This window comes from Thermothelomyces thermophilus, chromosome 3, assembly GCF_000226095.1.
Source record: "Thermothelomyces thermophilus ATCC 42464 chromosome 3, complete sequence".
Lineage (NCBI taxonomy): Eukaryota > Fungi > Ascomycota > Sordariomycetes > Sordariales > Chaetomiaceae > Thermothelomyces > Thermothelomyces thermophilus.
In genome coordinates this window covers 4,160,650-4,184,345 of record NC_016474.1, presented here as the reverse complement: position 1 = coordinate 4,184,345, position 23,696 = coordinate 4,160,650, and the positions used below count along the sequence as shown (strand labels likewise).

Below are 23,696 nucleotides of genomic sequence, written 5' to 3'. Positions count from 1 at the left end.
ACACTACTGTGTACGCTGTACGTGCGGATTACAGATGCACACACCTACCATACACATACTCTCGAGAGCATACAGTACAGCTTCGGAGTACCGTACGAGACGCCTCAATCTTGGCCATTTTGAACACGCAAAAAAAAAATTGTAGGGTCGTTTCAATTCCCAAATCGTTTGCAATATGCATTGCGCCCCTATCCAGATCTACGCATATCTCGTCACCGCCGACCGATGTCGTTAGAACCCGACCCGCAAACCGAATGCACAAAAAGGGCCTGTTTCGCGGCCAATGTTTCGAAGGGTATAAAAGAAGAAAGCAACGTGATAATAATGTACGGAAAATAAAAAGCGAATAAACCACACACAAAGCCTCCCATCTTGTCGTCATCATCGTGTCGGGCGGGCGCTACATCGAGAGCGTAGCTACACACTACCGCCTCGCCATCGTATCGCTCCTCTCGGAGCACGTTCCAAGCCCGCCTCTATCGCCTCTACCGCCTCCTCGTCCGCCGCCGCGACCACCACCACCACGTCCCCGACCGACTCCCTATGCCGACTGGAAGAACGCGAGGGTGGCGCAGAAGTTGTTGCGGTTGTCCCTGTCGAGGACGGCGCCCCGGCCGTCGACCGTCACCATGTTGACGCTGGCCTTGGTGCTGAGGCCGTACATGTGCACCCGGCTGCCGCCCTCGATCGAGACCATGTGGGACTGGCACGACTCGGTCCGGAGGCAGTCCTGCGCGTAGTTGTCGAAGAAGGAGTACAGCCCGGCGCCGTACACGAAGATGTCCTTGGACTCGATCGCCCGCACGCCCCACGCCCGCCTGCAGCCGGCGTCGTCGGCCGCGCACGACTTGGCAAAGTCCGGGTCCGCAAAGTCCGGGTTGACGGCGAAGGGCTGCGTCGCGTCCGGGTTGCCCTGGAAGTACGGCGTCTCGGTCTGGATGAGGGCCAGGAAGACGTTGGAGGCCTTGTTGAACTGGTAGTTGTACAGGACCGAGTGCTCCGAGGCGGTGCCCCAGCCCCAGACCGGGCCCTCGCCCTCGAAGAGGACGCCGCGGCCGTTGAAGACGTCGATCTGGCCGTCGCGCGCCGACGGCTCCAGCCCGTGGTCCGCCACCCAGTACCACGTGTTCTCCAGGTAGACGCTGCCGCCCTCGCGCACGTGCAGCATCATGAAGGCGCCGAAGCACTCGGGCCTGACCGGGTTCGTCACGTCTGGGTTCTTGGCGCACTGCTCCAGCTCCAGCTGCGTGCCCGCGTACCCGCCGATGCGCGTGTGCACGTCCCAGAGCGCCGCCGCCCCGGGCTTGCTGCCCGCCACGTTCCACTCCATCATGATGGCGCCCGGCTGCGGGCCCGCCGTGCCGAAGATGAGGTCCGACATCTCCACCTCGCCCTTGTCGCCCGGCTGGCCCACCTGGAAGACCGGCTGCGGGTTCGCCTGGTCCTTGAAGCTCGAATCGCCGCCCGCCAGGATCAGGGGCAGCGCCTCGCCCGTGATGCGGATCTGCTTGGGCACCTTGACCGTCCGCGTGATGATGTAGGCGCCGTGGTCGAAGTAGACGACCTGGTCGGGCGTCGCCTTATCGAAGACCGCCTGGATCGCGTCCGTGTCGTCCGTCTTGCCGTCGCCCTTGGCCCCGTTGGCCTTGACGCTGACGAAGCTGCCCGCCGGCACGTTCTCGTACTGCGGCTTGCTGCGCGTCACCACCTTACCCGTCCCCGGGTCGAGCAGCACGTCCGGCTTCCTCACCGGGTCCTGGGGAGCCTGCACCGCCTTGCCGGAGCCGGCGCCGGCGCCATCGTAGGCCCGTCCCTGGGCGAAGAAGCTGACCTTTTGGTTGCCCGGGAGGATCACGGCGCCGGTGCCCTCGTTGACGACGGCCTGGGTCGTGCCCGTCATGTCGACGTTGTCGAGGATGAGCGTGCCGTTGGTCTGGGGGGAGGCCGGGTCGTAGGCCGTCTTGATGCCGATGGGCGTGTTGGTGAACTGGCTGTCGAGCACGAGGACGGACCCGACGGTCTGGCCGCCGGGGCCGCCGTTGGCCATGTCGATGCCGACGCCGCAGTTGTTGATCTTGACGTCCTGGAAGGTCCAGGCCCAGTTCCAGTTCATGAAGATGGCCGTCCTGCAGTCGTTGAAGGTCAGGTTACGGGTGGTGAACTGCTGGTTGCCGAAGAAGGCGCCGTAGTTGCCGCCGTTGAAGGTCAGGTCCGACATGAAACCGCCCGACCCGTTGTCCATGAAGATGCCCTGCTGCTTGTTGGCCTCCCCGCCGTCGGTGCGCATGTTGAAGACGATGTTCTGCAGGCTCGTCGCCTGCGCAACCTGCCAGTGGATGCCGGCGCCAACCTCGACGGGCATGGCCGTCAGGTCGATGACAAAGTTGCGGACCTGGCGGAAGAAGTTGTTCTGGTTCGTCCACCAGTTGTTGCCCTCCGAGTCGTACGGGTCCGCGTCGATGACGGCCATGCCGGAGAAGTCGGCGGACGCCTTCAGGGTCGGGGGAGAGACGGCGTCGCCGACGAGCTGAGTGTAGTAGAAGGGGATGATGGGCTTGCTGACCACGTAGGTGCCGGGCGGGAAGTACACGAGCGCCGGGGTCGTCGTCTGCGAAGAGCAGCCCTGACCACACCGGTTGCCGTCGCTGATGGCCTTGTTGATGGCCTCGGTGTCGTCAGTCGCACCGTCACCCTTGGCGCCGTAGTCCCGCACGTTGCGGAACACTTTATAGTTGGGGTCATCGTTGAAGGCGGGAGCGCCTTGCCGTTCGATGCTGGCCACCCACCACCCCGACTCTTGCCGCGGTGCCGGTGCCGGTGCGGCAAGAGTGGAGGAGGCGAGCCCGAGGGCCAGCAGAACCGCTGTGGACAGTCGTTTGAGCATCCTGATCTAGGTCTAGGTCCGGCTATCTCCAGATGTCGTTTTGGGTAATGTGATCTTGAAAAGCAGTTAACAAGGTTAGCTCAGGTTTTTCTAGAAGCCAGTTGGCATCGCCCGCTGATTCGCATTTAAAAGGAAAGCAAAAGGGGAGCGTGGCGTGGAGGATGAGAAGGATAAAGACCGTGTGCTCATCATCCATCGGCTTGGATCCAGAAAGTTGGCGAGTTAAAAGTCATCCATTGCGATCAGTTGACTGAACAATAGGAGGAAATAGGAAGGAAATCCTGCTTTCCCCATTGTTGAGCCTTGTTCAGACAATGCGAGCGCACCACGCGAACAAGAACAATGAAAAATAGCGGGTATCGCCCTCCACCACACACTAGTTGGGAGAAAAGAGATGATGGGCTGCGGGTTCTCCGCCTAACTCGAGGTCGTTGTCGTGTCTGAAACATGCATGGGGCATTGCCGGAAAGGGCTTGCAAGTAGAAGAAGGGCGGCAGAAGAAGGGAAACATCAGATGATGCCACTGATGGCACTTACCCACTCTGAGCCAGCCAGAAGAATGAGCGCCCTGGCCAGCACAGGCAGCAAAAAAAGAATGACGATATACAAGAGGATAGGGAGCTGAAAAAAAAGAAAACAAAATAAAAAGGAACGGAGACCGGATTGACGGGAAAGGAGCATCACAGGCTGCAGCATTGGCAGGGTGCGGCGAGGTGCGGCGATCTTATAACACTTGCATCCAGCGCGGCGCTGTGTCTGGCGCCCGGGGTTGTTTCCCGCCTTCCGACCCACTGCTCCTCGCTCCTCGTGTGTGTTTCGAACACGGCGTTTTGGGTACGGGGTACCTTACGCTAAGAGGTGGCGAGCGGTAGCCGCCCCGGGGATCTAGTGTAAAGATCTGCGTGATATACCCCCTGGGTGGCAGAAGCTCCGAGCCGTGCTGGATCGTCAGGCCACGAGACGGAAATGACAGGGCATTCTCAAGCGCTACCATGACAATGCAGTCACGTCCAATGGTTAGCTACCTACTCTACTGCGACGACAAAGTTATCTGTTTGCTGTATACACATATTCCGTACTTGACTGTCAAACTTGTTTTCGTGTTTAACGTCTCAAGACTCCCGCACGTCCCCTCGTGCCAGCACGCACCTCGGTGCATCGCGCCGTGTTCGTGGTAGTGTAGCAGCCAAGCCGAAGGACTCCATGTGTCAGTGACTCCTGGTGTCAGTTCGCGCAACTTGGCAGACCATTGCGTGGAGAATTCCCACACAACTCTCGCAGTAGTATGTACGAGTTGTATACACCAGGAGCTAATTAAGTCTTGCCTGTGTAGTGTAGTGTATCCGTGGCTCAAGAGCTAACAATTGGCTTCCGCGCGGGTTGGGCCGAGAGTGTTGCCGTTCTGGTAATTGGCTGCGAGGGACCAAAAGTTCAAACAAAAGCCAAAAAGCCTGGATACCCCTGGCTTGAACGAGCACCAACGGAACATTGGACGGAGCAAACGAAAGAATCGGGCGGATCTGACCACCGCCAGATCAAAGGGGGCGATGACGGGGGACAAACTCATGCAACCGCCGATAAAAGCGCCGCGTCCCACTTCTTTTGAGTAACCAAGGGCCAGTCCCCAAGAACTCTTGACTCTAGGAGATCTTAGGGCTGCACCAGGCATTCGAGCAGCATTTGAGATGATCTCTTGAACATCATTTTGAGAGGCACGGACTGGAGAGTGAGGTGCATGGAGGATCCACTGATAAGTGGCAAGGATCTCGAGATCTGTAACATGGAACAGGGTCCGCTTTGCCAGTTGATGCTGGCAAAAAAAGATGCGAATCTTGGCTGGGCAAAGCGGAAACAAGCACGGGCCAAGGGGGCCCGGCCCCCCACCTTCCCTCCCTCTCGCAGGGGGTGGGAGGTGGAATGGATTCGCTACAGAAGCGGCGTCTCGAAACACAGTGGAGCTTCTCTTACAACCAACATTCTCTCTTGACCATTCGTTGCTGCCTCAATCGAGCCCCTCCCATCTCGAATTCTTTTGCAAGACGACTCGTTGTGCACCAATCGATCGAGCCTGCATCACTAGGTTTCTTACCCGCATGTTCCATGCTATGTTTGCTGCTAGTAATCCGTACTCTCGTATCCGCACGGCATAGCAAAAGCCAAGCTGGGCTTGGCAAATGCTCCGTTAAGCGGGCAACCTTCCCGCTTCCCCAGACGGCGCTTTTGGCAAGTTACCATGGCAAGCAAGGTACGGCGCTGTGCTTCCAACGTCGCGGCGTAACGCTGACCAGGTCCAATACTATGTACAAAAATCGTGAAAGCCGCGCCAGCTTGGCCATTCCCGCGCCTTCAAATGTCCCAGTGACGCCATCAACAGGCGCCTTCCTGGCAAAGCACAACGTTCCATTAGGCAGCGTGCTCCGCATATATTAGGTATCTATCATACCAACCGACTGCCGTGCGCGGCACTCCATCCACTACCCGAACCACCTCGCCTCCTTCAGAAATCCGGCGCCGTCCACTCCTGCGGGTTTGGATCCAACAATCGGTCCAACGTCATCCTCGCTGTGCCATTGCACCGTTGAACTTGGCAGTTTGTGTTCCCGGTTGGTGTTGCAAACCATAGGATGACGTAGGCTCTTCTTAGCTCGAGTATGCAGCAGCTGAGACAGCAAAGTACATACATACACATCGTTACTTGGTAAATAGCGAACCCTGGGTTTCGGTTCACGCAGCATTTTACATCCCTGGCAACACGCGGGGATTTGCTGGCATATGATCTCTCTCCACCACATCCCAGCAGCAGACCGCAAAGCGTGATTGATCATCTGGACGGTTGGTGGAGCCAAGATTGCCCTGTGATCTTCTTCCCGGGGGCCGGGGGAGGGGAGGGGGGAATCTCCGTGGCGACCAACAACAGCACGGCACGGCACGGAGGCCAACCCTCCTTCTCTGGGGAGGCCGATCTGGGGAACAAATCCCCACCCCCGGCCAGAACTGCAGCACCGGTCCCCTTTCCTCTCACCTCGACACCTGACTTGGAGCCTACCTTACTCTCTCACCAACTTCGCCGCTAGGCTGTAACAGAAAACAATGGAAAAGCTCGACCAATTGAATAGGACGTACAAGTTTCAAGTAATGTTGCCGACGAGGTACAATGCTCTAAGAGATGCCCCAAATAGTCTCAATGCGAATACGTGCAGATGTCCGATCGCAATGCAAGGCAAACCGTACTTGACTCCCACTGAACTGCACAAACATAACCATGGTGTAAAAAAAAAAAAAAAAAAACCCGAAGATGAGATCCTATATCCCTCCAGCCATATGTTGCTGGTCGTAGTTTCGGAGGGATCCCATAGCAAACGCCTGTGCTCCCCCGATTGCTTTTACCACAGAGTCTATTGCTGTCCAAAACCCTTGGACAGCGGCAGGATGCCCGCCAGCGCGCATCAACCGCAAATTGCTTCCTCCGTCTTTGATTCTACCATTAACGGCCCTTGGGCGCGTAGTTCCGGGACGATTTTCGAGAGGAAGAAGGGAAAGAGAAGAAAACAAAAACAAGAAGACAAAAAAAGAAAGAAACAAAGAGAAATGCCCCGGATTATAATAGTTCAGATATGGACTCCGCGTTTGGCTTGATTGGCCTCGGGCTCCTCTTCGCCCTCGGCCGGGGTGCTCTCGAGCATCTCGATACCCCTGACACCGGCGCCAAAGTCGAGGATCAGGATCTTGGGATCCTGCCCGGAGCTGACGATGCGGCGGTAGTCGCTCTTCGCGCTCAGGACCCAGCTCGAGTGCCACTTGGGGAAGTCGAGCAGGGGTTGGCCCGTCTCCATGTCCCAGACCTTGATGTCGGAGTCGTAGCTGGCGCTGACGAGGCGGCCGCTGATGCTGTCGACGTGCAGGCTGCGGACGAGGTTCTCGTGCGCGCGCATCTCGCGCACGCACTCGCCCGTGTTGGCGTCCCAGATGCGGATGGCGCGGTCGTTGCCGGCCGACGCGATGTACCGGCCGTCCTCGGAGAACTGGCTGCAGGCGAGGCCCTTGCTGTGGCCGAGGAACTCGCGTATGTTCTTGCCCGTGTCGATGTTCCACAGCTTCACCTTGAAGTCGCCGCTGCACGAGACGATCGTGTTGCCCCGCATCTGCACCGCGTTGACCGGGCCCGAGTGTCCCCGCAGCTGCCGCAGCAGCGCCCCCGTCGCCCGGTCCCACACGCAGATGGACACGTCCTTGGAGCACGTCACGATGTGCTTGTCGTCGAAGACGAGGTCCAGCACCGCCGCCGAGTGGTGCCGCAGCCGCCGCACGGGGCGGAAGCCGTCGGCGAGCGAGTAGATGATGCAAGTCGAGTCGGACGATCCCGTGACCAGGATGCGGTCGTCGTACTGCAGACAGAGGATCGACGCCTTGTGGTGGATGGGCGGCGCGTACAGCGCCGGGACCGAGTGGTACGCACGGATCGGGGCCCGCGGGAGGCCGTCCGGCGTCGGGGACGGGTCCACGTCCGGGAGGGTCGCGTGGTGGACCGGGATGTTGTTCTCGTCGTACAGAAGGGCCGCCGAATTGTCGTTGACGATCTCGGGAGGGCCGATGACCAGCTTGCAGGCAAAGGTGTGCATGTCCCATACCCGGATGGTGCGGTCGCGAGAGCCGGTGATGATCTTGGACCTGGTTTTGCTTGGGTGAGCGACGGATTCAAAGACGTAGAATGAAGAAGCGGAAATGAGAAAAAGGGAAAAAAAAAAAGGCGGGGGGGGATATGTACTCGTCGAATTGCAGGCAGTAAATGCTATCCGTGTGCCCGTTGAGATACACCGGCCGTGCTTTGCCCTCCTTCCAGCGCCTGTCAAGCTCCGTCTTGGCCCTGTAGATCTCTCGCCAGTCGTTGGTCGGCCGCACCCGCGGCACGCCCAGGCCGGCGCCCGGCTTGACGGGCCCGCTGGTGGCGTAGGTGGTGGTCTTCTCGCGCAGGAAGGACTCGCGCCAGATGTGCTGGTTCCGGATGACGTGGTACCAGCCGGAGCAGACCCGGCTGGCCGTGTTGAGCGTCGGCGCGTCGAGCAGCGCGAGGATCTGAATAGCCAGCTCCAGCGGCAGCTGGGAGATGAAGTCGACCTTGACGATGGCCGCCTCGTCGCAGTTGGAGCTGGTGCCAACGTCGACGTCCGAATCCACCTCGTCCTCGGGAATGTACGGCTCGGTCTCGCAGCTCGTCAGCGCGATCCCGATGCCGCTCTCGCGGTCGTCCAGCCCCCCGTCTTTCGCCAGCCACCCCGGGCGGGGCACGGGCATGGGCATGTCCATGAGGTCGCAGCCGTGCCGCCCGTTGCAGGCAATCGCCGCGGCATGCCTCGCCGCGGCGCCGGTATTCCGAGGGATGATGGGTGGCTGCTCGCCGGAGCCGGGGATGGGTAGGGTCGGTGATTCGATCGGATCGAGGTCGTGCGCGAACGTACGGTCGGCGTAACCGGGGAAGGGGGTTTGCGAGTGTCGTTGGAAGCTAGCCTCCTTCCGCAGACGGTGCCATGCCGAGTAGGAGGTGGTCGGGCGGGACGCGTGGTGGGAGGAGCCGGTGAGCTGGGGCCTCGCGGGCCGACCGTCGGTGTCGAACGTTGTCGTAGCCGGTACCGAGGTGCGCCGGTGGATGAATCCCTTCACTCCCGTCTTGAGCGAGACAGAGGCTCGTCGCAGCATTCGCTTGAAGTTCCCTTGTATCGACGAAGTAGGGGGAAGCTGGACATCTTCCTGGCGGTCGAACCCGTGATGGCTCCTGCTCTTCTCCAACCTGTGGCCATGGTAGCCAGTTCCATTTTCAAGGCTGGGCTCTAGGAGCGACGACTTGAGCCGGTGCCGCCAAGGGAGGGAGACACTCATGCTCCGGAGCCGCGCACGAGGAGGATGCAGCGCGCTGTTGTGTGCTCTGTCTTCTTGCGGCGATGGTCCGACGGGGATAGTGGCAGGCGCGTTGGGAAACATAGCTTCTTGCGCAGAGACCCAATCTCGCATTTGAACGATCCTCCGTGCAGTCGAATCCGAGGCGACAGCCATTTTGCCGTACCCGGATGCCTGCGATGCAACGAAGGGTGTCGAGGTCGAGCCGGAGGGGCCCATGGTCGGGTTATGAGGGTCGTCGCGGGATCGGTTCGGCTTTGATGTCACAAAAGAACCCCTTGGACCCCTTTTTTTTTGGACGGTTGATCCAACACGGCACTCCCTGCTAACGTTCGGTGGCGCTGAGGGAGGGGCGGGACGCAAGCCCCGGCGAACTTTTTTTTTTTCTCCGCGACCGATCGAGACTCGTAGGACGTCAGAGACTGGAGGCGAAAAAGGGCTGCATCGAATAGATCCGCAGCGGGAAAGGCGGTGGGGATCGGGGTGAGCGAGACTGGCTAGTGGATGGTTCGGCTGCTCACAGCCCAGGAGCGGCGGAGCTCCAAGAGCGAATCAAATGGTAAAGATCGAGGCGCTTGGAGGCCGAGGCGGAATGGGCAGTTGTATTCGAGATGGCGAGTCAGGAAGAAGAGGATGGGTTTGGCTTGCAGGATTCGACGAGCGAAGGGAGCCTCCTACGCCAAACGAATGACCCTTGAGGAATGACGAGAGATCGTTTTGAAGCTTCAGGATGAGGCGCGCAAAAAGTGCGCTGCGACCCTGTGGCGACCAAAACGCTGTGAAGCGGCTGGTGTGGCGTCGCCAAATGTTTTCGTTGCCTTTTTTAGGGCGCCACCAGGGGTCTAATACTTCTGTTCTGCTGCGCGAACGCCGCAATGTGCAACCAACACTTCAAAAAGCGAGTGTTTGGCGGAGGGTGGAGTTTGGATGAGAAAAATAAATCCTCGAGACTTTCCTAGGCACTTAGAGAAATCCAGGCGTGTTCGTGGCTTGTTCCCTTTGAAGGCGCTTTCAGGCTACAGAACCCCTGGGGCAGCATCTGCGTCGTGTTCTCGGTTTGTTTTTGTTTTGATGTCTTACTAGTAGATAAAGCACAGGGATTGTCGCTCTTCTCGCTGAACACGGTGATGCCGAATGCGCCCGTGCATCTCGCCTGGCCAAAGACGGGGGAAAAAATCGTTTCTGAGCCTTGCCGGGCAATGTTTGCTCGTCACTCTCCAATCTTTCCCCAGGTCAAAGGTGGGGCAGTTAGGGGGTTCAGCCAACCACCAATCTTGCCTCGAAATCTTACACTACACTAGCCGCAGCTTCGTGGGTGGCAATTGGAACCCCCGACATTCTCTTCCAAGCTTGTCCATTTCTAGCGAACGTCACTGTACAATACTACAGTAGTGTACCTGATTGTTGTACTTTACATACATACTTCGTAATGTAGTGCGTTCAGAACACACTCGTATTCCATATGCAGCCTTAGCCTTAATTCCTACCTTCACTACTGTACACGTGCCAAGTAGGGGTGTACCTACATCTACTAATTAAGCTCACTAAGCTTGTATGTATGTATGTACATACCTGATGTATGTACCCACATCCAATACCTACCCGGTACTGTTCGCCAAATGATCACAGAACTTCACGACAACTGCGCTTGTAGTCGCCCCTCACGATTCTGGGGGCCTATGAGAGCGGGCTGACCGCGTAGTATTCGGGTCTATGTCCGGAGTATGCATACGCATTCCTCGTTGAAGAGCTTGCCTATCGCCCAGATTACCCTGCCCACCATGACCGTTTCGAGCCCAAGATTTGACGGTGCCGCGCGCATAGATCTCAACAATGTTACCATGCGTTCCATGAATTGGCCGTCTTCTGGTGACAAGTGGCACCACTGGATTCGAGATAGATCATCAGGGACCAGAGCTACTCTGTATGGCTCGGGTTCAGATCTGCCACCGTTCGCCTACCCCGTGGCCAGCTACCAATATCTTTCCTCGAAGGCATCGTAGAAGGAGCAAGGTTTCTAACTATATGCGTGCTGCAACTGAGAGCTGGCCGACTAGTACCGCGCCCTACAAGGCAGCGGGATGGCATTCACTAGTACAAGCAGAGCGCGCCCCGAACTTTTGGCCCAGAAACGTGCTGGAATCGGAATCCTTATGTGAGGATTGACGGGATAGTGTATGTATTATTAAAGCAGACACTACTCTGTAGGCATCAAGGGTAGTGCGGAGCCATACGGATATTACTGTATGTATTCCATAGGTACCTCAACCGCAACGCTTTCGGCGTGTAACGGAGTCGATATGGGTGTGATCCGTACATAGGTACCTACATTCGAAAACATAACGCGTGTGTCTTAATAGTCTCCGGCTGTGTATTTACCTTCAATTCGTACCGCGTATGTGTATTGTGCACACTACACGGCACTGCTTCTCCTTGTACAAATCGAGTGCTCCCGCTGGACTAATTGTGACAAATTGCAACGGGCGGTTGCCACCGAACACCATAATTGTAGCGCTCACTGCATATTATTCCGTCCCTGGTACTCCGTACAATGGCATTCATAGATTGCCATTGTACGGCACAGTCCCGCGGGACCCCCTCCGGCGCAACCAAGGGGGAGGGGAGTTAAAGGGTCATGGGAGATGGTATAAATAGAGTTATAGTAATCCGTGGGGACTTGGCATCTGTGATCTGCCCACTTCAGGACGATGTCCGAGATCTGCTAAAATGATGCTCTTCTCAAACTTCTTCTTCTTGCGTTAATTTTGTTCTCTGCCACCAACGACTTAAGGCTCGCCTCGATTTCTCCCTGCCTGCCCATCTCCAACCACAGACTTCGCCGCCGTGATCCTCGACATTTTGATAGCGTTGAGTGGTATTCAGCCGGCGACCGCCCGAGGGCTGGCGGGCGGGCAGGAACGCTTCGGGCGCGCGACGACCGTGACGACCGTCGAAAACGTCAGGAGCAAGAAGAGGTGGTTGTCACTCGGCTCTCGACCATCTACTTGACGGGCAACAACAGCCATAGACCGCGGGCAGCCAACTCCGGGCTTTGGGATACGTGTAGATCTCGTAGACGGCCTTTTTGGATAAGAGCAGCTTGGTAATCAGTATGTATTCACATCTGAATGGGCGAAGAAGTGGGACGCTCGTTGCTTGGGTATGTAGTTACGCAGGTTTTTGACCATTGAATAATCACCGAGACTGTGTAAGCGTTTCGTTATGGTATCTACCTTAGATACCAAGAATCAATGTCGATATAGACAAACATGTAATGAGGGACGAGAGATACCCACCGAAATAGGAATTAAGGGCTATTTTGATGAAGTACCTGTCTGGTGTTATTGGCTACGGGGTGATTGTGGTGGCTTCCGAGTACAACCTAGGTACCTTAATTATATAATAATGATAAATTCGGATCGCGGCTTGTTGAACCTAACATTGATAGCCTGTTCTGGGATACCAGGAACAAGAATAATGGAAACGAAACTAAACTGGCAGGAAAAATTCGAGTAATCATTGAACTTGACTTATTGCTCCTGAACACCTATCTAAGCAGTTCGCAGTCGCGTCCTTTGCGGTTCTGTATGCGCGATTCGCAGGTTTAATACGATCACGAATCAAGCAAGTGTGGGGCTCGCACTTATACAAAGAAATACCTCCTTGGCTACCTCCGGTAGGTGCCTACTCAGACGGCGCACCGGGTGCAAACTTTCGATGGTCTGGCTCTTGTCCTATGACTATTGAAATCCCCAAATTATCACTAACGTATGCTGTTCCATCATTTTCCATTTTCCCTGACATTAAACATCTTTGGTTTGATCCGTTGGTCCGGAAATACGGTCGACAGATCGAGATGCCGGCTCTTGGAAATCCAAAATCCAAGGGTACGACGAGAGCCCTTCCTCTTACCCCGCCCTTGCGGAACCTTCTTTACCGAGTGAATACCGATTTGTTCCCTGGAAGAAACACAAGGATCTGGGAATTCCTCAACGTTCTATTCATAATCTCCCTCGGTCATGTAGGTTCTCAATGACCTCGGGCCGCTCGCGGGAACCCACGTGTTCGAAGAACGAGCCAAGGATCTCTCAGCAACGTTCAGCAACTTGCAGCCTTCCATCGGTGCTTGAGACCCGGAGGGCATAGCCGAAATGAAGAATACCATCCCTCGTTGGAGGTGTCGCAGTAGCACTTGTTTAATCGAGGTCCGAGAGCGACCTGGGCCCGTAGCTACCACAGACGCCTCTTTTCTCTCGAACCAGGCACGACCCCCCGTCGCCTCTGCTGAGAGATACTAATCCTCGGAACAACAGCTTCCTTTTCGACAGATACGCCACGCACTGCTTTTACATCCGAGGGAGCCGCACTTGGTCTGGTCCAATCTCGGGAGGGGAGGGACGATACGTGATACCCTTGAAGACCAGACCGGGACTGTATGCCGTCTCGGAAGTTCTTGGGAAAGGCACTGGCTGGTTTGCTTCAGCGGTCCAGATGCAAGCTTGCGGACCGCAACGGACTCCATCGGCGATCTAGGTCTAGGACAGTCGCCGCCGCCCACATATCCCCGGCTAGGCGTAACCCAGAAACCAAGGCTCGTGTTGCGCTCGTAGTGCAAAGAGGGTCCGCCCTACTACCAGGCCACAGGGCGCTGTGCCAACCGTATCCCGCAGGACGGCTCATCTATGGGTGGCCTACCGAAGCAACCTCAGCCACGACTCAAATGCTCTTCCCGCCGCGGTATCTCCTCCCTCTGCTTCCAACTGCCTCTCGTGAGAGGGCAACAACGTCCTCTGACGTATATATGTCCTGTATTAAGTATACAACTGTTTTGGGATCGGGACAAACCCATGGTGAGAACAAAAAGAATAATTATGGAGGAGGTGCTGAGTCGCTATGGCGTTACTCGGACTTCAAGAACCCCGAAAAAGACAGCAGGGATGGCTTAGAACTGCACATATAGTCTGAGAACCAGGTCACGCACGCTGCGTGTCTTTCCTGATGGGCCGAGGCAGGCGGTGAGGTCGCCAGCGATGTAGCGTAGATTTCTTGGCAGCCCCCAGTCCGTTTCTCGCATCCTCTGAAATGTTTCTGATCAACCCAACCGCAGTTCACTGTGCATCTCCTCCGTTCGTCCGCGAGAGACTAGCGTACCGCAGGCAACTCTGAGCCCAGAATCCTCGAAGAACAACCCAGTTCTAGATAAGGTATGGCATAAGCAGCTTCCGTGCCCAGAGGTTAGATCCGGCGGAGAGTTACAATAACCAGCCCAGGAAAAGTCATCGACCGATCTCGGTGTCAGGGATCTGGCACCAGGCTAATTAATCACTGGAAGAAAGCACATGTCGATCAGCGGAAGCCAAAGTTGCCACAGGCCACGGTCGAGAAGTACCAAGTACACCTTGCATACCTTAAGCACCTTAATTACGGAGTGTAGGTGTCTAAGTGTACCTTAGATTTTTGACGTATGTACATGAACCGACAACGACGATGACATACGTACCAGCAGTTGTTTTCAGGGTACCGGACGCCAGCACTTGAACTCATTCTACATGATGCCTAACTAATCATATCATCTTCCTCGACCCGAATCACGGTTGAACTCCTAGAATTACACAACCACCGGGTAAAGCGGCGCGGAGCGGACGAGCATGGAAGAATGGGCATTGTAGAGTTACATGGCGCGGATGCGGGAACCGCAGAAAAAGCACCACTAAAACACGGAACGTTCTCTCGACGTCACCATGCCGCCGAGAATCAGGGATCCAGTCCGTCTCGCCAGCGGCGTAGTTCCCCCGCGGGTGGGGGAACCGGGACGGAGCAGATCCAGCTACCCGGCTAGAGGACCCAACTGGCATGTCACCCGCCATCACATAGACGAGAAGCGATGGATCCCGGATCATGGGTTGGTCGTTATTCGTTGCCCGATGCCGGGGCGGAATATATCCATATGAAGAGGTGGAACTATCGATGACATGCCGCGCTGGTGAACCCGGGCGGCGCCTCCGCCAAGAGGAAGCACTGCAGGTTTATGGAAGCCTCACTGTCGCCGCATCGACCTCCCTTTCCAGGTTTTCAGGATCGGCCATGACTTATCGCCCGTCGACTTGGGAATATTCCCGCCACCTGGTAATTAATTGCCAGATCCTGCCATTGTGTTATACGTTTACAGGGGTTTCATCTTTGGTCCTCAGGGACGCCATGCATCTTCAATATCCATCTATTGTGCTTGCTTACATACATACAATAGGGACGTAACTTGGAGCCTCAACGGAAACTCTATCGGCGCTTGTGACACACCAGTCAATGCTCAACCAAGTGCACCAGTTGGGTAACATATTACGGCGGAGCACAGTCTCTAGCCGGGCGTCCAACGCAAGCCAGACGCAGAAGCGGTAGTAAAAGAAATCTCCGAGCCAAGGTCGCACTGCTGGGCTTGAATCGGAGAGTTTAATAAGGCTTCCCTCGCGGTTCAGGAGAGGGGGGGATGTTTTCGCGGGGAAGATTCCGCCGGACTCAAATGGGAAGGCAAGAGGCCAAAAGGAGACAAAGCAGCCAACGGTTTCCAGCATCTCATACGACCTTGGCGAACATCGCTGCCCTATTCGGGTAGTGGCCGTCCTTGCTGAGGTGCCATCCGGCATCCGGCATCCGGCATGCAAAGCGCCGGGGGCCCCATAGAAACATGGTCGAAGCTTTCCATTCCCCGGATTGCTTTGACCTCTCCCCATTTCTTCCCCTTGTTTCCTGTGTGACGCCCCTCGTGCATATTATTCTCCCACGAATGCTCCCGCTCCGAAGGTGCACATGAATGCCAAAGCCTCACGCCCGTCCAGCCACGGCTAATATGGCCATTGCGACTCTAGAATTCAGCCGGAGCCACAAAGCGCCGCCCGCGAATTTAATAGGCCTGTTTTTTTGCGGTGCACAAGAACGTCTTCAGCTTGACTGCCAAGAGCGGATGTTTCCACTCGAAACCAAAAAAGCAGGGAGGGTAATTCACAACATAGTGTAATGAATGGAGTAATAGAGAGACTCGAGGAGAGCCGAGGATCCTCGCCAGGGATCCAGCCAGACAAGGTTTACCGGCGGTCAAAGAAGATAATAAAGGGGGGGGGAGCACCTGCCCAGTTCAACCCCAACGTTGGTTGATATATAGACACTCTGTGAGCCTTGATTCGACAGACTGGACGGGTTCACTTCACTCCCAGAGTGTGTGCGTGCGTGTCCGAGTGTCCGAGTGTCCGAGTGTCCGAGGTCGATATCCCCCAAACGACAATGAAGCTTTAGCAGCGGAGCGTCCTCGCCGCCGCCCTGGCGCTGGCCGGGGCGCCAAGCGTCAATGCCGTCCTTCGCTTCTCGTGCTCTGAGCTTGTCACTGAGCGTCTCGACCCGTTCGTTACCTACTACCTACCTACCTACCTACCTAACCTACCCTTCCCCATACTACGCCTTTTGGACAACAAGCTAACCCGTGTCTGCGGCCGACACCAGCCTCGTCTTCCCCGGGTCGCCCGAGTCCCCCCACCTGCACCAGGTGGTGGGCGGCAACATGTTCAACATCACGATGGACCCCAAGCAGCACAACATCGGCGAGGAGGCGACGTGCACGACGTGCACCTTCTCGGAGGACTTCTCCAACTACTGGACGGCGGTGCTGTACTTCCGGGCGCGCAACGGCAGCTACATCCGGGTGCCGCAGCGGCCCAACGTCGGCTTCGAGGGGGCGCGCGGGGGCGGCATGACGGTCTACTACACGGCCTCGTACCAGGGCGGCAAGGTGACCGCCTTCCAGCCGGGCTTCCGCATGATCGTGGGCAACCCGATGTTCCGGACGGCCGAGGAGGCGTCGCGGTACCGGCAGCTTACCTTCACCTGCCTCGACACCATGTACACGCGCGACGGCGAGACGACGTCGATGCCGAACCGCCCTTGCCCGGAGGGCATCATGGCCAACGTCCGCTTCCCGACCTGCTGGGACGGCAAGAACCTGGACTCGCCCAACCACGCCGACCACGTCGCCTACCCGGCCAGCGGCACCTTCGAGAGCGGCGGCCCCTGCCCAGACAGCCACCCGGTCAAGATCCCCCAGCTCTTCTACGAGGTCATCTGGGACACGCGCCAGTTCAACGACAGGAAGCTGTGGCCCGAAGACGGCAGCCAGCCCTTCGTCTGGTCCTACGGCGACTTCACCGGCTACGGCACCCACGGCGACTACGTCTTCGGCTGGAAGGGCGACGCCCTCCAGCGCGCCATGGACGCCAACTGCGACGTCTCCTGCCCCACCCTCAAGACCCAGACCATCTCCCAGGCCAACCAGTGCTCCGTCCAGCGCGTCGTCAACGAGCAGATTGACGGCTGGCTCGACAGCCTGCCGGGTGGCGTCCAGATCGTCGGGCCCCAGCCGGGCTCCGGCTTTGGTGCGTAGTACCCCCCCCCCCCCCAACTTTCTTTTTATTTTCTTCCTCCCTTCTTCCTTTCCTTCCTCCCTTCCTTCTTTCCCGCAGAAAAGAAGAAGAGGTTGCTGACCAGACCTCACATAAACACAGGCGGCGGAAGTAACCCTGGCAACGGTGGCGGCAACAACAATGGCGGCGGCTCCTGCCAGGTCGCCAAGTGGTACGGCAACCCCCCTCCCCCCCCCTCTTTTTTTTTTCCCATCTTCAACCTACCCCTCTTCCTCATGAAGCCCATGGATTAAGTGACTGGGGCAAACCACTCTGACTGACCAATCTCTTTCGGAAAACAGGGGCCAGTGTGGTGGACAGGGCTACACGGGCTGCACGACGTGCGCGGCCGGCTCGACATGCAAGGCCCAGAACCAGTACTACTCTCAGTGCCTGTAGTGTAGTAAGATACACATGCATACCTTGGTTAGCCGAGGTAATAGTCGACGCAGGTCGCGGTGACGGAGAATGACAACGAACGAACGGTAAGGGGTGTCGCGGCATGTTGGTTGATTCCGTGGTGCGTGCGTGCGTGAGGGCTGGCTTTGCATGAGCCCTTTGCGTGAACCGGAGGACATACACACTAGTTACTGCTCTTCGCTGTAAGTAGGTCGCATGGATATTTTGCCCATAAAAGTTGTATATCTGCTTAGAAGGGTCTACAACTGGTAGCTATAAGGACAACAAACCGCCCCCTTTAAATAACAACGAAGACCAGAAGCTGTCGTCATTATGGGGAGGGCGAAAACGCGAATCCGGACCCGGTAGTTCACCATCTCCCTGGTTGCTCTATACTTGCGTGTGCCTTACTCGTACCTCTTCATTTTGACTTATAACCCCAGGGCCTTTTTGGGCCTGATATAATCTAGCTCTAGGATAGGGCAACCGGCGCCTATCGGCAGAAGTACAAAGGGTATAGCGCTTGTATTATAGTAGCGGCGTCCTCGCCAGATAGCAAGACGCTAGTATCAGCCTCAGAGGATAGGATAGTCCGGCTCTAGAGTATAGTGACCAGCGAGCTTCGCCAGACGCTCCAGAGGTATATATTTAGGGTTGATATAGTAGCGTTCTCGCGAGATAGTAAGACGCTGGCGTCGGCGTCAATAGACGGGATATTCCGGCTCTAGGATGTGGCGACCAGCACCTATCGGCAGCTTAAGGGGAACAGCTCTACGGTCAGTATAGTGGCGTTCTCGCCGGATAGTAAGAGACTGGCGTCGGCTTTAGACGATAAGACTATCCTGCTCTGGGATACGACGACCGGCACCCCCGGGAAAAAGCTCACGGGGTACAGGGATTCCGTCATAGCATTAGCGTACTCGCCTGACGGCAGCACGCTGGCGTCGGCTTCATGTGAAGACACAGTGAGTTAGCTTGTTCCTGGTTATAGCGGCAGAAAAATTTCGCGTTCGGTTGGAAAGCTAGAAGAGACGGCCTCTATATGTTCAACATACTGTTCTGTTTGTACTAGCTTGCTAGTCGGCTAAAGATGATATTTATCACAGAGGGGAGAAAATGAGAAGAAAGAGAAATGACAGGAAAGGAAAGACCAGAAAAAGGAAAAGAAGCCCTGTATAATTATGCTCCTCCTCGGCTCTTACACTCTTGGCCAACTAGTCAGCCAGCTCACTATCTGCCGACTCATCCACATCTAGACCGACGGGTGGGGTGCATCCCTTTGACCAAGTTGATCTTGCTTGAATCCTCTCCGGAAAGGACACGGCATCATCCATCATACGCATCAAGTTGTCTTTCAACGGTATGATGCGGCAGGGTCCCTGTTTCGAAAACAGCCAAAGATCTACTCTTCCTGCATCATACTTGCATCTCGGCCCGCATCCTCGATACTTGGCCCGGAAAGCGAAATTCTGGATCGACCTCTGAGAACCAATCGAACAAGCATTTGCTCCAGATCTCTTTCCTGAATCGGGAGTGGAAGAAAGCCACTCATGCCTGCCGCAAACCACCTTTCCCTGTTCTCCAGCATCGGATTACGGTACGCCATGCCGACGATTGGGATATTACTATAATCTGTATTGTAAGGGAACTCCCGTCTCAGAATGCGGGCGCATTCGAAGCCGTCCATCACGGGCATTTCCGTGTCCAAGAAGATGATGTCAGGTTTTCTCTGCGACTTGTCCTCAGCAGCTGCCAAAAGGAAGTCGAGCGCTTCCTTGCCGTCCCGGACCGTTGTGACTTGGGAGAATCCAAGATGTGTCAGGAGATTGCGCGCGACTGTCTGGTTGCTGGCATCGTCGTCGGCAAACAGGACGTGTATGGCCGCCCTCTCAGGAACTGGGGATTTGAAGTCCAGAAGAGGACACTCGCTCGGATCAGCATAGAAGGTGCCTCCGAATCTCTCAATCTGCCTGCACTTCTCCTCCATATCCCTGGCGTTTTGAATTCTTCCCAGTTGCCTATTAGAACAGTCTTCCAAGTTCGTCTCGAGTGCCCACAACCCCCCTTGGGATGCAACTCCGATGAAGCGCACCTTCTCCTCCAGTGGGCACGCGACTCCAATGAAGCGCACCTTCTCCTTCAGTAGAGGAGGTCCTCCCCACAGAGAATCCAAACTCGGCCACCATTCGGCGCCGAGCAGTCGTATCTTAGCACAGAGTGCATCCTCCTCAGCCGGGTCAGATGATGGTAGCGCGGTCTCAAACCGGTCCAAGCCGAGAAAATCGAGCTCCATCGGAGAGCAAAAAAGACTATACACGCCGCCTTTGCTAGGGAAGCCATTGACCAAGGCGCCTGCATCAGTCCCAAAGCGGACCCTGAGCCGGAGGCTATTGCGCTCGTCTGGAATCTCTGCGCGGCGGTATTGTCGGGTAACCAGACCGGACTCGGATAGGACCGCGGTCTGCCTGGTTTCTTCTCGGATGCTAGCTGAGCTAGGGATTGACATGGAGGAACCCATGGCAGCAAAAAAGTCTGATGTTGGGGAGCCAGCGGTTACGTTCTTCTCGGCGTCACAGATAGTGACAGGAGATGAGCCTAGCAACAGCGAAACTGAAAAAGAATGTGGAGAACCAATTTTGTCAATGTCGGCTGAGGTGAAGGTGTGTTGTCAGATGCAAGGCAACAGGATCCACGGAAGGCAACAGTTTCCCCGGTGTGTGTGTCACACTCGACGTTATCATTGAACAAAACGATCCGTCCCACGCACCAATGACCGGGAGCGGTTCTGAGTGCTGGCTTGTTGGTGCTGTGGTGTCCCCTCAATGCAGCACTGAGTTCTTGGCATCTGTGCTTCTCAATCGCCACTGAAGGTATGCTTGGAGATGGAAGGTGCTACCCCGAAGGGAATTCACCAAGAAGCCGAACGTGGGAATCCTGGGAAATTCGGTCGCAAAGAGACCTAGACCTCGTTTTACGGGGTATAGGGGCCCGCAACTATCGTTTGGCAAGGAGGGTTCTACAGTGGCTAATGGACCTAGGGAGGCTCCAGGAATATCGCCTTGCGAGGAGGCTAGACCGGGAAGCAGGGCCTCTATAAGGCCATCCTAGCCACTTCTCCTTTTCTTTATAGTATATTAGTATTCTAGATTAGGTATTAAAGGAGGGATAGAGGTTTTTATCCGGCCTATTAGGTATAGTTTCCTTTATATTTAACTAGAGAGACTCTAGTATATTTATTAGTATAGTAGTATAGGATTAATAATAATAATAATAAAATATATATATAATATATAGGCATATATCCATGTTTATATGAATTATTAATTAATTAGCTTTGCTCCTAACTATGTGCGAATTAGACGGTTATTTGTATGAGGATGGAGATGTATAGTATTCTAGATGAAGACTACGATCGAAGGAGGGGAAGGCGGTCTAGATCCTTAAGGATGTTCTGGAGGGAGCCCGTCTGAGGATCTGGTGGGCAACGAGGAGCCTGCCGCGGCAGAAGTCTAGGCGATGGTGTGAGGGAGCAGTTCGTTGGTGATGTTGAAGTAATTAATATTTAGCAGCCTGGCCCTTTACATGTCAAATATGGCTCGGTTTAGGCCAAGCCAAGTCAAATATTGGAGGATATTTGGCTTGTTTGACTTGTGGAGAGCCTTGCTTGGTAAATAGGGTTTAGATATCGAGATCTCGTATGTGCTCGGGTCTCGCCCTGATCGGATATGGCGCCCGCGGTGAGCAAGGAAGGGCCTGGGGAGGGTTGGCTCGGTAACGAACTGATTCAGGTAGGGAGTAGATAGGGTACATACAACGGGCAATACGGTGCCTTACATACGTCTTACCAGTGTGAAGGAGCTGTGTGTTACATAATTAGTCGTTGGGCGTAGTAATCACAGCCGGACGTACCATGATGAAGAAAGCAGAAAAGGTGGCAAGAGAGAAGTGTCTATTTTAGGGGGCCTGTTTCCTCTAATTACCTCACCTCTGAAAGGTACTAACCTATCGATCTACCCATCCACCTAGCTACCTAATGTATCTTAGGAATAGGACCGACGGAGTCAAGCAGATGACGCTTTTGACCTGACCCTGCTCTCGCATACATGGCACCGTTGCGTGTTTACCACGAATTCCCTGCGGTTCTCACCTGTGGCATTAGGACACTCATAACACTCCTTTCCGATGTGGTTGTCGAGCCCGCAGCAATTAGTAAGAGCATGCTGATATGGATATTCGTAACTCCACGGGCGGCCGGTCGTCCGTTTCCAGTATGGACACTGGGGATGTCGCATCTGGGCGTCAATACAATAGAAGTGAATGATCTGAACCTGGCACATCGCGAAGGTTTTGTCTTGTTGGTGTAGGGTGGCTGAGTGTGGTTGCTTGGGATTGAAGAGAGGGCCAAGTAGAAGATGTGCAGAATCGAGGTATTTGTACTTTTTCGCATTGGACTAGGCGACGGCTCCCCGGTCTATTGTTCATAGTACATTGTTTCTGGTCTTTGGGATGATATAATGTTCTTTGGATGATTCCTTGGTAAGAGATTTGCATGATCTTTGCATGACCCATGAAAGCCTTTGTTTGGCCCCCCTCCCCCCTCTTTGCGGACATAAAGAAATGAACAAAAAATAAGCACCTCGACTCAAACGAACAACCATCTGTAATAGTGATGTACCCTCCCACGGCTCCTTGTTAGATTTGGCATGTTACCAAGTGCCGTCTTCAAGCTATCAGCTGGAAAACAGCATGAACTTGAAAACTTTCAAGGGAACAATTATTCTCTACAGCAGCTCACTGCAAGCCTGATCATAGCCACGAACAACGATTTGAGAGTCAAAGAGAACCACAATAGGTAACCGCGAAGCAAAGAACGGTGTATGGTTGGCTAAAGTCAGGGAAAGTTCGATGGGTTTTTCGGTACACTTCTCTCCGTTTGAGATTACCATATCGTCGACGGATGACGAGACTGTTCCGTTATTATACCACAAGGTAATGATAGCAAATAATATGATTCAAGAGTGCTGGCCGAATTTGACCGGGGTGTGTTTGACTCTTGTGAATTGACTGCGGTCTTACCCATAATTCCCAATGCCACGGTCATCGTCATTACTAGCATTGTCTCCGTCTCCCCATCGCTATAATAAGCTTATCCCACCCTTCTCCTCCTCGGCGCCGCGCCCTCCCCGCTTCATCCAACACCCGCCCATCACCTCCTATTATTCCAGCCCGCCTAACTCTCGGCCTGGTTTCGGAGGGTGCAGTCTTCGCACTCGAGGTGGGTAGCAATTTGGTGCTCAATGTTCCCGGGCTCGTACAGCTCCGGGCAGTTGAGGCAGTTGCCCTGGTGGTTGCCGCAGCACACGAAAAGGGCCTCGATCCATATGATGGCGAGGGGCTGCGCCTTGGGCCCGCCCGGGGCGTTGGGGATGTAGTACGGGCAGAGACGGTCCCGGACCATGGACCGGGGGCAGAAAAAGCAGACGCACTCGCCGGTGCACATGTCGGTGGGATTTCCTCTTGGATTAGTCAGGTAGAGATGGTTGACTCAAGGTTGCTGGCGGCCTTTCTTGTGTTAACGGAGGATCATGCAGCAGCGGTTCTTGAAGCAGTATCAGTGGCAGAGAGGAACTACTTATGTATTGCACATACAGCTCAGTATTGCAGATTGGTTCTTTAAGCATGGTAATTATGTACCGAGCTAACTAAGGTATGGTCCTCGTGAGTGTCCAGGCTGCCACGTTGATGTTAACAGAGCTTTGAGGTAAGAAATAAGAAAGCAGAGAGGATAGAAGTTCAACAATGAATACCCTGATCACAGTCAGCCACGAGTGCCCTTGTTTGTACAAGATGCCGTGTATCTTCAGTTTATACATTCTCGTCCAGATTACATTGTTTTTGCTCAAGGGGTACGGAGTACTAGTAATAGGGGTTGGGATTCGATAGGGGTTAGGGTTAATGCGAGCCCGAACGCCGCCTGCTGTCTGCTGCCTGCTGCCTGCTGCTCTAGCGTTAGCTTAAACTAGTTATAATTAGTGCTTTCCACTTCGTAGGTAGTGATCTTCAATTGGCAAGTGTTG

The 23,696-nt window shown here is 55.2% G+C and overlaps 6 protein-coding genes across 6 annotated transcripts; 2 read left to right on the top strand and 4 right to left on the bottom strand.

Annotated features, from left to right (window-relative positions):
- Positions 1 to 445: 445 nt before the first annotated feature.
- On the bottom strand, positions 446 to 3,568 carry MYCTH_2305407 (glycoside hydrolase family 55 protein). The gene is made up of 2 exons (XM_003663406.1): positions 3,422 to 3,568; positions 446 to 2,938 (listed from the first exon to the last, which is right to left on the bottom strand). The coding sequence occupies exon 2, from the start codon at positions 2,882 to 2,884 to the stop codon at positions 542 to 544; it is 2,343 nt and encodes a 780-aa protein (XP_003663454.1). The 5' UTR covers positions 2,885 to 2,938; positions 3,422 to 3,568; the 3' UTR covers positions 446 to 541.
- A 2,601-nt stretch (positions 3,569 to 6,169) lies between these two features.
- On the bottom strand, positions 6,170 to 9,164 carry MYCTH_2305406 (uncharacterized protein). The gene is made up of 2 exons (XM_003663405.1): positions 7,650 to 9,164; positions 6,170 to 7,552 (listed from the first exon to the last, which is right to left on the bottom strand). Exons 1-2 carry the CDS (start codon positions 8,858 to 8,860, stop codon positions 6,493 to 6,495), a joined length of 2,271 nt encoding a protein of 756 aa, XP_003663453.1. The 5' UTR covers positions 8,861 to 9,164; the 3' UTR covers positions 6,170 to 6,492.
- Positions 9,165 to 15,620: 6,456 nt separating this feature from the next.
- Positions 15,621 to 17,619, top strand: MYCTH_101354 (carbohydrate-binding module family 1 protein; the record flags this gene model as incomplete). Its single annotated transcript, XM_003663404.1, has 6 exons — positions 15,621 to 15,767; positions 16,064 to 16,167; positions 16,268 to 16,943; positions 17,007 to 17,193; positions 17,323 to 17,392; positions 17,523 to 17,619. The coding sequence occupies 6 exons, from the start codon at positions 15,621 to 15,623 to the stop codon at positions 17,617 to 17,619; spliced, it is 1,281 nt and encodes a 426-aa protein (XP_003663452.1).
- A 755-nt stretch (positions 17,620 to 18,374) lies between these two features.
- MYCTH_50538 (uncharacterized protein) lies at positions 18,375 to 18,593 on the top strand (the record flags this gene model as incomplete). The annotated part of the gene is made up of 1 exon (XM_003663403.1): positions 18,375 to 18,593. A coding segment is annotated over one exon (219 nt), but the record flags the coding sequence as incomplete, so codon positions are not given.
- A 114-nt stretch (positions 18,594 to 18,707) lies between these two features.
- Positions 18,708 to 20,215, bottom strand: MYCTH_2305403 (uncharacterized protein). Its single transcript, XM_003663402.1, has one exon. The coding sequence runs from the start codon at positions 20,135 to 20,137 to the stop codon at positions 19,022 to 19,024; it is 1,116 nt and encodes a 371-aa protein (XP_003663450.1). The 5' UTR covers positions 20,138 to 20,215; the 3' UTR covers positions 18,708 to 19,021.
- Positions 20,216 to 22,849: 2,634 nt separating this feature from the next.
- MYCTH_2060712 (uncharacterized protein) lies at positions 22,850 to 23,119 on the bottom strand (the record flags this gene model as incomplete). The annotated part of the gene is made up of 1 exon (XM_003663401.1): positions 22,850 to 23,119. One exon carries the CDS (start codon positions 23,117 to 23,119, stop codon positions 22,850 to 22,852), a length of 270 nt encoding a protein of 89 aa, XP_003663449.1.
- Positions 23,120 to 23,696: the final 577 nt, after the last annotated feature.

Excerpts from the sequence above, each read along its gene's own strand:
- MYCTH_2305403 (XM_003663402.1), bottom strand. The coding sequence starts at position 20,137 with ATGGGTTCCTCCATGTCAATCCCTAGCTCAGCTAGCATCCGAGAAGAA.
- MYCTH_2305406 (XM_003663405.1), bottom strand. The coding sequence starts at position 8,860 with ATGTTTCCCAACGCGCCTGCCACTATCCCCGTCGGACCATCGCCGCAA. Across the intron at positions 7,553-7,649 it reads TACTGCCTGCAATTCGACGA|GTCCAAGATCATCACCGGCT; the intron begins GTACATATCCCC and ends AAGCAAAACCAG.
- MYCTH_2305407 (XM_003663406.1), bottom strand. The coding sequence starts at position 2,884 with ATGCTCAAACGACTGTCCACAGCGGTTCTGCTGGCCCTCGGGCTCGCC.